At 39.5% G+C, this 15,621-nt stretch overlaps 1 protein-coding gene across 3 annotated transcripts in view; it reads left to right on the top strand.

Annotated features, from left to right (window-relative positions):
- LOC122672189 (peptidyl-prolyl cis-trans isomerase CYP63-like) overlaps positions 1 to 15,621 on the top strand; it is a 29,315-nt gene that overhangs the window by 3,084 nt on the left and 10,610 nt on the right. For all 3 annotated transcript variants that reach the window (XM_043869699.1, XM_043869686.1, XM_043869693.1), the window contains exons 2-4: positions 4,613 to 4,709; positions 4,847 to 4,901; positions 9,774 to 9,862. In XM_043869699.1, coding sequence (XP_043725634.1) covers positions 4,632 to 4,709; positions 4,847 to 4,901; positions 9,774 to 9,862 — 222 coding nt within the window. In that variant the 5' untranslated portion in view covers positions 4,613 to 4,631. The remainder of the gene's footprint in view (positions 1 to 4,612; positions 4,710 to 4,846; positions 4,902 to 9,773; positions 9,863 to 15,621) is intronic.

Below are 15,621 nucleotides of genomic sequence, written 5' to 3'. Positions count from 1 at the left end.
GTTGCTGGTTCGAATGGACAGCACTAGGTTTTAGGTTAATTCTAGGGTTTAGGATGGGAATTTGAGAGTGGGTCTTTTTTGACTTTAATATGCAGGTCTAGGGGGTTATTATGAGATAAAAATAATTGAATTTGGGAAGGTTTTAAAATTCTGCAATTCTGGACAGAATTGAGTTGTAGGTTTTGGGTTTTAATGGAGTGGAGGAATGGAGGGGTTATAGTGGAGACTAATAAGGGCTAGGGTTAAGGTCGAGTGTGGGGAGTGATGTGGGGAATGTAGGCTGGAAGTAGGGTTTGAAAGTGAAGGCTAAATCTGGAGTTATGGGGGAATCCTAGTGGAGGTAGGAGTGCAAGTTTAATGGAGAATTAGGGTTGATGGATGGAGGGAGTGTGTGGATTAGGTTAGAGGATGAAGGGAATAACTAAATTAACAAACAAATCACCGGATCTGCAAATCTGCAGTAGCAGCAAGTTGAGGAAGGTTGATTGAAGAAGACGAAGGACCTCCCGATCTACAAGATGCAAGGAGTCGATCGGAGTCCACCAATCCCTTCACCTTGATATTACCCACAAGGTAGCCTTGATATTACTCACAAGGTTCACTCAACGAGCGGAGCGGCAGACTATGGCAGCAAACAAAAGCTTTTCATTAATTAAATTCGTATGTAATGCTGGCCTTCCTTACAAACTTATATAGAAGACTAAAAAATAGACTTAGACACTAAAAAGGAATGGCCTAACCGTATTCCTAACCTATTAGGTAATTTAAACTGACTAGGAAACTAAAATACTAAAAGAAATAGACTCAAAACATGGCTAGACTTATAGAGTCCTAATCCAGCCCAACTTACATCCCATGACCACTTCAGTTGTCACATGACCACTTAATCAAGTCACATGATCACTTAAATTGAACCAATTGGATGCAACCAATTTCAACCGGTTCAATTAAAAAACATAAAAATAAACTAAGTAGTGGGCTAATCCCGTATGCAACCTATATACCCATATTTTAGGCCCATAAAAGTGGCCTATTACATTAGAAACCCATGGGATCAAAGGCCCAACATGTATGTAACCCAACCCTAGATTTATTCCCAATGAAACAAGCCCTATTTGGTGATGAATCTGCATCAGAGGCTTTAAAAGCCCTTGAGATACAACAACTTACATTAAAGAGACTTTTTGATTTTCAACATCTAGAAACTAAAACCAAGACATAGATAACATCCCCAATACATAGGGAACTACAACCAAGAAAGTGACTTAAAAAAACTATAAGACTCTTAATGGTTAATAACTAATACCCAGGAGCATGAACAACCTCATAACTCCACCTAGGAAACTGAACCGACACATAATAAGAGTAAATACTAGCCTAGGAAAATGAAAAGGCAGAACCATTGGGTTTAATTCACCCAGGCCAGCATAGGTGTCGACCTATGGGCTGAGCCTTTTTAGGCCTGGTCCTGTGGGCACAAATCTGGCCTTGGGCTGGGCCTGGTAGGCTAGGCCTGGCGGGCTGGCTGAATGCCCTGCATCAACTCTCCCTTTCTTTGAAAAAACTCGACCTCAAGTTTTGGTATGCTTCAGGAAAATTCCTCAGGTGATGCGAATCAAACTTCAAACCAAAGAAAACTTTGGGCAGCTCACGGTAGTTAGGGATGTAGTCGATCAGTTGGGGTCCATTATCCTCGAAAAACTTAGGTGGAAAGATAAAATCCAGATGCTCCACCTCTGAATCAATGTTGGCTTCAAAGGGAATAATCACAGGATCTTCAGAAATTGTCACATCCACCACTTTGAGTGTAGTGATGAACTCATCTAACATGATCTCATTGGCAAGTACATCAACCGTTGCAATGCAAATTTCTACAATAGAATCTTGAGTCATGAACTTTTCAATGCAATCTTCGGTTGGTAGTTCATCAACAGACACATTCTCTTCATTGCCTTCCATGGCAACATTTGCAGTGGATTCTTCAAGTACTTTGTCCACCTTGTCATCAGCATTTTTAAGTGATTCTTTACGCTAAATCATTTGCTTAAGTTGTTGTACTATGTTGTTACACATAGCTCTGGTCTCTTGCAATTCCAAACGAAAAGTATCCATGGTTGTAAAAGAAGTTTCCTTTTCAACTGGAAATGCCGGCTGGTGGTAATCTTGTCGATGGGAGAGCTTGTTGTTGGCATGTTTTGGAAGATACTTGTTCTTCAACTCATACTTCATCTCTTCCCAAATGCGAGGCTCACGTCGTCTGATTCTGGGCTTCTCTTCATTGGATCTCTACCAAGCTTTAGCATGATTAGCCAATTGCAAATCTTCCCTGCCTTTGTCAAACCATGCCGATAAAAATGTTCTTCCAAAAAATCTATCCAATCAAGGAAGAGATATGGCTTTCTTTGTCTGGCAAAGTAAAAAATATCTGGATTCATTCTCTTTACCAGTCTGAGCTCTGATACCAATTGATGCAAAAATAAGAAGGATCGATGAACTGGTTGAGAACCAGCAAGTTATAAGCCACTAGATGAGGGCCTTTTAGTTTGATGATGAAGATGGAGATGGATGATGGTGTGATAATTGATGGAGGTAGATAGTTTTGGCTGCAAGAGTCCACTAGAACCCCACCAAGGAGATCCACTTTGGATGTAATTTGCTGAGTCCATAGCCCACGTGAGATCCACAGGATATAGTCTTTCAAATAAAGATTTCTTTTTTTTTTGGGGTTCAAATTCTGCTGTACAGAGAACAGCCCATGGTTTCATTATATAGAGGGGAGGCATTAAAAGCCCTTGGGATACAACAACTTACATTAAATAGACTTTTGGATTTTCAACACCTAGAAACTTAAACCAAGACATAGATAACATCCCCAAGGCATAGGGAACTATAACCAAGAAAGTGACTTAAAAAAACTATAAGACTCTTAATGATTAATAACTAATACCCAGGAGCATGAACAACCTCATAACTTCACCTAGGAAACTGGAAAGACACATAGTAAGAGTAAATGCTAGCCTAGGAAAATGAAAAGGCAGAACCACTGGGTTTAATTCACCCGGCCAGCATAGGTGTTGACCTATGGGCTGGGCCTTTTTAGGCCTGGTCCTGCTGGTGCTGCGGTCACAAATCTGGCCTTGGGCTGGGCCTGGTAGGTTAGGCCTGGCGGGCTGGCTGAATGTCCTGCATCAATCAGTCTCCCACTAACCCTAGGCTTCTCACGTATCTCACCTGCATCACACAGCAAAACATGGGGAAAAAAGAGATTAGGTTGATTTGCTTAGGAGGAAGAAGAGAGAAGAAAAGAAGAGACAAAATCAGGTATGGGATACCAATCCTGTATGCACTTGCTCAACAGCAACAAAACTCTTAAAAACAATTGTATTCTGTACTCAAATCATATCCAAAAAATTCCTAAATTGACTCATAAAGAGCATCCTAGTGCACGAGGTTCCCGCTACTGCAGGGTCTGGGAGGGCAAATGTACGCAGCCTTACCCCCGCTTTGCGGAGAGGCTGTTTCCAATCTAAATTGACTCATAAATAAACTTAAAACAGAATTCTATCTAGCTATTAAGTATTCTAATCTAATTCAAACACTTAACTGCTAATCCCCTGTACATACTCTATCCTCACTTTATGGGCTCATAAATTAGGCCCATTACAATGCAACCCATAAAAATAAGGGACAATTTCCTAGATCTACTAGATCAAAACAATAATTACGAAACAATTTGGTGTAAAACAAAGTCAACCCTACTTGTTTTGTAATTTATTTTCTTATCCAGTAGATCTAGGCAATTTTCCCGAAAAACAAAAGGCTCAACCTATGATATAACTACCCAAAGGTCAAGCATAGAGGCTCAAGATATTTGAAACTTGTGGGCCTCCCAAGCTTGCACATAGGCCTCCATACGAGAATGTCTAATGCAACTGCAATATATAGATGTCTCATAGAAGCTCAAGATATTTGAACCTTTCTAAATGTGCCACTTTGATGTCTTAGGTATACTCCAACATCGCGCTACGCTTCACTCTCTGGTCACTTAGTTGCACATAAACAAATTACCAAGTATGAATCATATTAGACCTTACTGTTGTGATGTTGCACCGACTTTTCCAGAAAACTGGGGAAAGAAAATTGTAATTTGAGACAAATCTTGAGGGAATATATGTGAAATATATGCTAGTTACTGTAATGTGCTTATGTCCTTTACTGAGATCTTGGGGTGACCTCCATGGATGAATTTGGTGGATTTTCCTTTTTGGTTGGGAGGGGGGGGGGGGGAGGATGTTTTGGAACCAGTTGTGACTTGCAACTTGATTTGAAGTCCCAATAGTAGGCCCCTTGGAGGCCATATCTTAGTCCTTTATAGCTTTTCCATATCAATACAATTGAAACAGTGGGATTTGGTGGATCAAGTAGTAATACAATTCATGATGTGCTGATATACAATAGAATTTGGTCACTACAGCAATAGTATAATGGAGTTGATTATATATATTAATCAATGATGTTAAGCGTAACATTTCCTCCATGTAGATGACTTCTGTTAGTTGATCCTTTTCTTTTCTCTTCTGAATAATTTTCTGCAGTTGAAATAATTGTGCAGCATCTGTGGAATTGGCAAGATGGTGAAAAAAAAGAACCCTCTTGTGTTTTTGGACACATCCATTGATGGGGATCCTGCAGAAAGGATTGTTATTGAGGTATGCAAGGAGACACAGCTGTTTGTTTTATCTCTTCTGATTGTTCTGTCTTTGACTTCTTGAACTCTACTTTATTTTTAGAATTTTATTGCTCTTGATGGCATAGAGAATAAGCATATTTCTTTTGAAATCTGCAGCTTTTTGCAGATGTGGTTCCTAAGACTGTAGAGAATTTCCGAGCACTTTGTACTGGTACCATGCCCTGAACCTTCTAAATTTTACTGTCGATTTTGATATTTAGTTACCACTCTTTCTTGTTCATGATCTTAGACTCATAGTCAGGAATGTGATACCATTGTGTACTTTTGAATTGTGGCTTTGTGAGTCAATGCATGTGGGAGTCTGTTGTACTTGCAGTTCAGATCATTAACATCAATCATGTATTTGATGGTACAATGGGAGTTTTGTGGAAAAAACTCTTCTAGAGTTGATATTCCACAATTGATTAAGTTGTTGGTTACATCTGACATAGAGCAGGTACAATTTTCTGTTGGTTGGCTTAGAGGGTTTATTCTACCACTTTGATACTATTAGTTTCATACATCTTTTCCTCTTGCCTAATATGTCTGAGGTTTTATGCATTTGTCATTTTTCCTGACCCCACTTAGGGGAATTTTTTATCTGTAAAGACACAAAGTCTGTTGCTCAACTTCAAGGGTTCCCTTGGCAACCCAGGTTTTGTGTGGAGGAACATGGGGGGAGGGGGTTGTTTGCTATTAGAGATCATCAGACCATATAATTGGAGCCTTTTTCTGGTTACATTGCTGGGGCATTTCTGAATGGGATTCAGTTGCTGTTAGTGGTTGGTTGTGGAACCTATCTGATTGGTCTTGGTAGTTTTCATATCTTGTTAGTTATATTCATTATCTTGCTTCTCAAGTGAATATCTTAATCCAATGGAAGCAAAGATCTGCCGATGAGCTTGCTGATGACTTAGCCAGGAAGGGATTGGCTCATCCTCGTCTTTGTATAGGGGAGTCATTTTTTCCCCATTCTGTTTTTCTATATAACTTCTCCCTTCCTTTTCTGTCCTGGTTATGGCTTTGTTTGGATCGAGGTTCCCTCTGTGTACTCCCTTTTTACTCAATTAATCAGTATAATCTTTGGTTATTATCAGAAAGATATATATTTTTTTGAGTAAATTACTCCCCCCTCCCCTTGATTATGCCCGAATGATAAACCCCACCCTTGGGTATTGAGTAATAAGTCTCCCCTCCCCTGACTTCAAAAGATTCTATCAACCGTACCCATTCCGTGAAAATCGCTATTAAGTGATGACATCACCCTAAATATATTCAATTAAACCCTAAAATTCCCATATGTTTGTGATATTCCAATAATACCCCCTAATAACAAGAGAAAAAATGAATCTCTTCTTCTTCCTTTGTTCGAACACTCCGGCGGAACCGGAGTTTGGTAGCAGGTATCCTTCCATTAAATGATCAGAGAAGGTTTTTTATTTTTTATATTTTTTGAGATGTTATGGCGGGAGCAATGAGTCCAGTAGATATGAACTTCTTCATCATATCCATTAAACAGCGACAAAAGAAGGAATAAAGTTGAATTGAGTAAAGGGGGAAATCTAATGAAAAAAAAAAGGAGAAGGGCTTTAACTTCTGAGATTTAAAAAGGCTTTATGGTTCAGTTGCTTCGTTGGTTAAATTCTGTTCTTTAGCCTGATTTCATTAGTTTTCCTCTCCTGGTGTTATCAGTGGAAGATTATTGTTTGAGATCTAGGGTTTGGGTAGACGATAATGGCGGACCAGAAGAAATGGAGCTGGGAGATACCTGGATTCGAGTCAAGGAAGTCATTTGAGCATGAGGATCATAACCCCCAGCTCCTCTGGTTCGGAGGTATTTGATTTCGACATCTTCGCATCCACTTGAAGACACTCAATGCTAGCTCAGACTTCTTTTAGTATTCTATTTTCCTTGATATTTCAGAGTTTAAATCACCTCCATAGGCCATTCAACCCTTGGATAATGTAGTCCTAGATAGGATCCTCCTAGATAGGATAGGATCCTACTAGGAGCCAGGTGAACAGAAGTTCTGAAACTGCTAGCCGATTGGGGCAGATTGGGGTATTTTAGGTCAAATTTAGGGTTATACTTGGGAGAATGGAGTTGGGTTTTATTTGGTAAAACTAGGCAGGTCTCTAGGAGTCTAATGATGTAAGTTTGGTTAGATTTAGGTAAGGTTTCAAATTTAGAAAATTAGGGTTAGGGTGTCGGGTTTTGGGAAATAGGAAAGTGATGAGTTCTAGGGTTTAGATGGGGATTCATGACCAAGGCTTTGGATTGAGCGTTCCAGGGGTTAAGGAGAAGATTCAGTCAAGGTTGGGTGGGGTTTTGGTGGTTGGATATGGCTGGATGAATTTTTAGGGTTTTGGAGTTTAGTAGAGATAAGGGGGAATTAGGGTTTATGTATGATACTAGGCCTGCAACTAGGGTCGAGTGGAAGGAAAGGTCTAAGGGAGCTGTGACTGAAATTTGGTTGAGGTTTGATGGAGGAATAAAGCTGGACAGAATTATCGAAGTTAGGGTTTAATGGATATTGATTAGGGTTAGGTTGGAGGATTGAGAAGAAGATGGGGAATGCTGAGACAGTAAATAACTCACTGATTTAAGAAGACCTTCAATGGAAGCAACCTTGAAGACAGCTTTGAAGAAGAACCTCCCGATCTACAAGATGCAAGGAGTTGTAGGAGATCCACCTACCCTTCCACCTTGATATGACTCACAAGGTTGTCTTTATATAACTCACAAGACTCACTCTCAAAGGAGATAACCAGCAGCAACAATGACAGCAGCAAAGTGATCGATTTTTTCTAAGTCTAAATTGTGGGGAAGCCTCCCACGTTTTCATTAATAAATAATATGGCCTAAGGCCCAATCCTATTACAAATCTAAAACCTCTCCCTCTAAAAATCGTGGAGGGGGGACAAAACATAGCTTTAAAACAATTACTTAAAAGATGCTCTAAGAGCCAATAGGATTAAAACAAAACTAGCGAATAGAAGAGTCACTTAAATTGGACCATTGGTTGGACCGGTTCAATTTAAGAGCTAAAAAAAAACTAAGTATAGAATAAACTAAAGCTAAAATAAACTAAGTATAAAACCAAACTAAGGCTCCAATTATGACCCTATGGTTAGGGCTGCTTGTCTTCTTTGCGGATGCTTGGATCTGCATCATTAGATCCCTTTTAATAATTCAGTTTCCTTCTTTTAATCTCAAGTTTTGGGACTTTATTACCTAGCAGTGGACGATCCCTTTCTGCTGAAGCTCAGTACGAGATCCTATTCGGATTTCAGGTCTGGTTCTTCATTCTACTACCAGATCTAGTTTCAGTCCCTTCCGGTTCCTTTGTTGTTGGTTGTTCCGACATTATAACTGTTCTATTTGGGAGGACTAGTAATGGGGATCTCTCACCTGGAATTTCAGATTCAACCATGACAATATGTGATATGACTGAGTTTGAACATCTGAATTCTTGCTGGACTTCGGTCTGGAAGTATTCAGTTGCGTGGTGATCTGCTTTGTGTGTCTGAGTTATCATTTCCTCACCTTGGAGACCCTTTGCGTCAGCAGCAGGGAAAGGGCAAGGAAAGAGCATGAGTGGGGGCGGAGTTGCAGGAAAGGGGTTGTAGGAGGAGGAAGAAGAAGAAGATGAAGGGGGTAATATAGTCTTTTACTAACACTTAACAGCGATTTTTAACAGAATGGGTACGGTTGATAGAATATTTTGAATTCAGGAGAGGGAAGAGTTATTACTCAATACCCAGGGGTGGGGTTTGTCATTCGGGCATAATCGAGGGGAGGGGGAAGTAATTTACTCTATTTTTTTTTTTTTATCACTGTACAAAATTTCAGTTTTGACACCTACCCCTCCCCCCTCTCATTAATTTATTCTAGTGCATTTCAAAGCCCCATTTGCTGAATATTACCTGACATGAAAAAAATTAGTCATTTTCGCGTTAGTGTCATCTTTCATCACCATCAATATCATTCCTAATCGAAGTCTTCTCCCAACTATTTGGAATGATGAGTTCCGGTTATTTGTATATTCCTTCGAAAGCTTTCGATTCTGGTTCATTTGATAAGCAATATTAGTGTAAAATATTGGGTTATTTCTGTGTGTATTTTGTCATTAGGAATGTGGTATTCCAAGGCAGTTTTCATATCTCGTTAGGCATATTCATTATCTTGCTTCTCTAAAGTGAATATCTTACTCCAAATTTCCAATGGAAGCAAAGATCTGCTATGAGCTTGCTGATGACTTAGTCAAGAAAGGAGTGTCCCATCCTTGATTCCTTGTCTTTGTATGGGGGAGAGCATTTCCCTTGTGAGGAAGAGTTTTTTTCCCCATTCTGTTTTTCTACGTAACTTAGCCCTTTCCTTCCTGTCTTTGTTATGGCTTTGTTTGGATCAAGGCTCCTTCTGTGTACTCCCTATATACTCAATTAATCAATATATCCTTTGTTATTATCAGAAAGAGTTTTTTTTAATCACCGTTCAAAATTTCAGTTTAGACACCTACCCCTTGCCTTCCCTCCTTTCTCATTAATTTGTACTAGTGCATTTCAAAACCTCATCTGCCGAATTTTGCCTGACATACGGGAAAAATTAGTCATTTTCACAGTAGTGTCAGCTTTCATCACCGATTCACTGTCAATGTTATTCCTAATCAAAGTCTTCTCTCAACTATTTTGAAATGATGAGTTTTGGTTATTTGTTTATTCCTTCCAAAGCGTTTGATTCTGGTTCAATTGATAAGAAATATTAGTGTAAAATACTGGGTTCTTTCTCTATGTGTTATATCATTAGCTATGTTGAATTCCAAGTCAAACATTGTATATACTTCAATGAAGAAGTGAATGGCACTAAAGAAAAGTGGAAACCTCTATATACTCTGTAGGGCTTCAGCATTATTTCGCCTTGGTAACTTTGATGAATTAAAATGTTACTGATTGGATAATCATTACTTAGATTTCTACCAAAACATTTATTGGTTTATGGGAAAAGGATTACTAGCTGTTTCCTCTGTTATTGGTGCCATTGTAGGTGAGAAAGGTATAGGCACTTCTACTGGGAAACCTCTGCACTACAAAGGAACAATCTTTCACCGCATTATCAAAGGATTTATGGCTCAGGTATGAAATTGCATTTTGCTTTAATTGCTGATGTGGTAACCATTTAGAGTTTGGTTCATGTAATATGGTGTTTTTTGGGGCATTCCTCTATATGGTCCTTCCAAGGCAACCAGGTGTTTCTCAAGACAGAGTCATACACCACACAGGAAACTTTTAACTATGCCCAGCCCTTGGTATTTTTGGCCATCTCCTGGGCATCAATGTCGTTTTGTAGCCGAGACACATGTTCTAGTGATTCATTTGCCTTTTACAGTGGATTGCATGTAAGCACCAAATCAGCCTACCCCTAATGTCACTCTTTCTCAGACCCGAAGAAGAGGATTGGAAATAACATACTCCTTACTTGGGAAGGCATATTTTAAAACTGTTCTGGGATTAGTCATTAGAATATTTTAGGAGTTTATTTTGAGTAGTATCAGGTGGTCTCTAGAATATTGGTTTCTAATTTTGGAGTTTATTTGAAAATATTTGTTTCTATGTATAAGTATGGATGGGAAGGTAGAAAGCAGATATTTGTTTTTATTATGTAAGTTTTTCTTATTTATAAAGCATTGCTGGTTTCTTATTTGTGCTGCACTGTCTTGGTATTGCGGTTTTCACTATAATTACTCATGGTCTGAACTCGATAACTTTGAGTGGTCTACGCTTGTACAGTTCCTTAACAACTTGAATTACAGAGATCTTCAACAGTCTTGATATTGAGGACACCGGGAAACTACTACTTCAGAATTTGTGAGTTTGAATATCAATGGGAAAGGCATGTCATGGAAAGATGAAGAGCAAGGATCGAGAACTCGGTGCCGACCTAGGTTTTGACCAGCCAGAAGCCGAAATTTGGTCGAAACCTGGTATTTTTTCCCAGCCAACTCGAGTTGGTGGTTTCGAGGCCCAGAAATGTTCCCCCCCCCCCCCCCCCATACATCCTATTTTTGACATTCTAAACACAATACATTAACTATTTTCACACAAAAAAATAAAAAACTCAAAATGTTACTTGTGGTTCTTACCCAAGTTTACTAGTGTACATTGAATGATCTTGTTCAATGTACACTAGCCTTATTATAAATACTAAGTTCACATATAGTTAAACTACTATAAAACTAAATAATTCATTTTAACAATCAAAACATAAATTACAAAACACTCACCACTCAATTCCATGAGGAGTTTCTTGGTGGGTCCAATCCACGAGCTGCATACCCCTGACGATGCCGTAGCCGTTCCTCTGAATGCACCATATATGTATCCCATGACATGATATGGGCCCAATTATTTTGATAGTCCATAATTGCCTATCTATACGCCCCATCATCAACTTGTCTAAGGTATCGCAATCTAGGGAAGGGCTCATCGAGATTGTAAGAAGGTGGAACTGGCACACATGGTTGGGTTGGATAGCCGAAGATACTGTCGACAAAAGATGACCCAACACCTGACCCATCCCCATATTCATATGTAGCATAAGATGCATCATGGCCACTACCATATCCAAATGAAGTAGAAGATCCACCAATCCAAATGGCCTACCAAACAAAAAAATCCGACTCCATAGAGTCGTAGATCGGGCCATCATAGCTAACATATATAAATTTGAAAGAATTCTATCATGTATTCCCATGTATTGTACAAAAAATTTGATTTTTGGGAAGAATACACTGTTACCTTCGAGATCGAAGGTTCAAAATCTCATACAACTTGTAGATGCACAAAATGTCGAAGTTGCGTGAAGAAATGAGAGTTTTTGGCTAAAAACTCTCTCCCTATGTCAAAACTGTCGAAACCAGCACCTCTCGGTCGAAACTGCTCAGAATGAGCAAGTTTCGATCGAGACTTGTGATTATATAGGCTTGGTTCGACCTGGTTCAACCATGTTTCGGTCGAAACCAGTCGAAATCTGGTCGGTTTTAAACTCCCCTAAGGTTTTGTCTCAGTCAGCTGCGATACCGAGTTGTCTCGATCGCCTGCAGTTTTTGACCAAGATTTAGTTCCATGATGAAAGAGTAAACACAGAGAGCTCGGGTCGAAATCAAATCAATTAGATAAGAGCCAAGGCTTCTAGGATTTGATTGATTCTATTAAGCTTTGTAATCTTGATTGGGATCAGATACAACCAAGTCAATATGTAAGAGTGAGACTTGAAATTAAATTTATGGATGTTCTGTAGGCAACCTGGGCTTTTCTCAAGTGGGAGGCTGTTTGAGATTATCTTTTGGCTTGGTGGCTGGTGTTTATTCCATACTATTTGGTGAGGGGGATCCCACTTGTGCTGAATTGCTATGACTGAAAATTGGTTTGGCTGAGGTTATGGTTGAGTGTTGATGGAAGGAAATTGTGCTAATGTTATCACTTGGATGACTAATCATTCCGAGGATCCTTGCAGATTTGCACATTTAGGTTTATACATCTAGTCTCTAATCTGAACTGCTCTTTGCATTGGCAACCTAGGGTTCAATGAGATGGCTGATGACTTGGCTACACAAAAAGTGGTGGCATCCAAGACTAAGCCATGGAGATTGTGTCCCATTGTGAGGAGTTGGTTCTTGTAGAGATAGGTGCCCTATCCCAGTTTGTTCTTATTGTTTTGTTGTATACCTTTGGTGTTTGTTTTCCTCTATGAGGCCTGTTCTTTATCTCTTCCTCTGAGAAAATTGTTACTTCCCGACCCCCCCCCCCCAAAAAAAAAAAGCAATGCATACTGGCAAAATCTGATATCTGTACCATGGTCAGCTAATCATACCTGATAACCTGAATAGTTCAGATCTGTTGGTACAGGTCCATTATCAAGTTTGAATCCTTTGAACTTTGTGCAGAAATCTGATAAGTGTTAATGTATCTGGGAAAAAAAAAAAACTGATTTAATAGAATTTGTTTCTGGTTCCACTATTCCATCCATTCCAAAACTGCTAATGCTAAGGATGTCAAAACCAAACCAAACTGAACCCGAAACGAACCGAGCTGAACTGAATTTATTCGGTTTGGTTTCGGGTCTGGTATATGGTTATTTAGTTCGGTTCGGTTTGGTTTCGGTTTTATTTCAAGTCCTGTCCGTGTGAACCGAAACCGAACCGAATACCACACTTAATCCAAAACCCTATATCTTTTACTTTTTTTTGGTAAGTGGTAAGTATCCAAAACAGCAAAAGCGGCAAAATAAAAAACCCTATATCTTTTCTTTGTTTTTTTTGTAACCGTCTAACCAAATGACCTTTCAACTTTCATATTCCACTTTCCATTTTTCCACTATTTCCCTTTCTCGGTTTCCCCTTTCCTATTTTATTATTATTATTATTTTAGTTTTAGTCTTTTACTTCCACTCTTCAACTTCAGGTGTGCAACTACAAGTCTGCAACCTCCATATCTTGATATCTGCCAACGATCCAACCTGCAACGGTGCAAGTGTGCAAACCGAATCTGACCTGAATTGGAACCGTATTTGAAAATTGAAATAGAACCGTAACCGAACCGAATAGGTTCGGATGCAGTTGTCAATCCCAGAACCGATTCGGTTTTCTGTTCGGTTTTGGGTCACACCATCAAGGCATTAAACCGAACCGAATGACCGAAATTGAATCGATTGACACCGTTAGCTAATGCGAAAGGACCAAGTATAATGATGAAAATGTTTGTTACAAAACAAAGCATCTCCATTTGAGCAAGGATACTGTTAGAGAGGGAGTGTGTATGTGTGTGTATCGGTTAGATGTCTATGGACCTCTGTACCATGGGATGGTTTTCTTATCTAGTTCTTATTTAAGTAGGTTTTAGTTTCCTAGTGTAATTAGATTAGACTTTCCTATTGTAATAAGGTTTCCTATTGCTATTATGTATTGACTTCATTAATATAAATACAGTGGGATGGCGATAGATTAATCTTACATCCCTTTCTTCTCCTGTCTATCGACTTCTCCATCTTCTTCCTCTCCTCTCATTTTCTCTGTATTTTGGTTTCTTTTGTTCTGAATCTAGTACATGTTATTAGAGCTCCAATAATCTGCAATAGCAACCTTCTCAATTCCTGTTTTGAGAGGTCCTATGTATTCTCTTCCTTAAGGTGTGTGGTCACCTTATTTCCTGCAACTATTACTATGAAGAGCTAGTCATGCCAATGGAGAACTAGAATGGTGGCCAAATACCTTGCATACGAGACATTGAGGAGGCATCCATTCATAATGGATCGCCTGTTGGAGGGAAAACCCTTCAATATCAGTAACTATGATCGTCGATGGAGGCAGGCAATCCATTGTAACCTCGATACAGATTCTTGCGAAGGCAAGACGATTCCATTTATTTTTTGTTCATTCATCAGAGTAGAGTGGCTTCCTAATGAATGAACCAATAATACTGAGAACATCTTCACACCAATAGTGGAGAGGGCGGTCTGAGAGGACAACCGATAAGGAAATGGAGTTGAGGTCGACCTTATGAAGTTGTAGATACTGATCCCACTGTTGCAGGAAGATGGGCTTTTTACCGACTTGCCAAGGACCACCTTCAAGAGCTGAGTCCAGCTCAGCTCCTCGTATGAGGAGAAACAAGTCTCTCCTTGCATGTTTGATAGTCGCCACATGTCTTTCATAAAACTGAATACTGAGTCTTACAGTGAGTCAGTTTGTAATTTTTTTTTTCATTTTTTTAAATATTCAACCCGCCTTCTTTTCTTCTTCGCAGAACACCACTGCCCCACCCCATCCTTTGCAAGACTGCAACCCCACGCACTATCCTTAATGTAGTCCTAGATTGGTAATTGGTAGGAGAACAACTAGGAACCAGTAAACCAGGATCTGATATGAACTGTTGGTCTGATTAGGTCAAAATTAGGGTTAGGGTTTGAGGTGTCGGTTATTCTAGGCACGTGTAGTGGAGTCTATCAGTGAAGGTCCTGAGATGTTTTGATGAGCGGAAGTGTTTAAACTAGATTGGCAGCAAGTTAGGTTTAGGGTTTCGGGTTTTGGAAAAGAGGAAAAGATGGATTTCTAGGGTTTGGCTGGTCAGAAGTTAACCAAACTTGAATGGTTTTTTTTTAGGAGGGTATGAGGGATAATTGGTGAGATTTGTAGATTGTTCTGACGGTTGGTTTGGGCTGGGCAGAAATTAGGGTTTACGGGGTATAATTGAAGTGGGGTTTTTCTAGGGTTTGAGTGGGAGGATGGGGCTCGGATTTGGATCGAGTGCTATAGGGGCAGGGGTGGAGAGTTTGATCTAAAAAGGAGGGATTTGCTGGCTGGTTAGGTCTGGAGATTTTAGGTTATGGAAAATTGAAAATAGAAAAGGGGAAAGCTAGGGTTTGGGACTGTAGAGGATTAGAAACAGAATTGGGGAATGGGGAATATTTCATACTTGTAATGGCAGAATGTAATCGGCAGCAGCTTGTTGATGGAGGAACTTGAATAAAAATCGAATCTTGGACAGAAAACTTGAAGGAGAACTTGAAAGGAACCACTCAGGCTTCACACCACAGAGTATCGATTGGATCAAACACTAATCCCACCAGCTTCGATCACACACAAAGCAAGTCTTCAAGAGAAGAAAGGTTGCAGCAGCTTTCAAGAGCAGATTTCATAAAACAGTGAGGTCAAGAGGAGCCCCACAGTTTGCCTTTATTTATAATGGCCAAAGGCTCAAATTCCTATGCAGCCTAGGAATAGGAAATCCCTAATCCTTGGCTGAGTCTAAATACAAAACACTCCCTCTCTGAAATTCGTGTAGAGGTGTGGATCCTGAAATAAAACTTAAGTTAAGAAGATTCTACCCTAAAAGAA

Source organism: Telopea speciosissima, chromosome 1, assembly GCF_018873765.1.
Source record: "Telopea speciosissima isolate NSW1024214 ecotype Mountain lineage chromosome 1, Tspe_v1, whole genome shotgun sequence".
NCBI lineage: Eukaryota > Viridiplantae > Streptophyta > Magnoliopsida > Proteales > Proteaceae > Telopea > Telopea speciosissima.
Note: the sequence above shows the minus strand (reverse complement) of the source record. Positions and strands in the feature narration are given on the sequence as shown.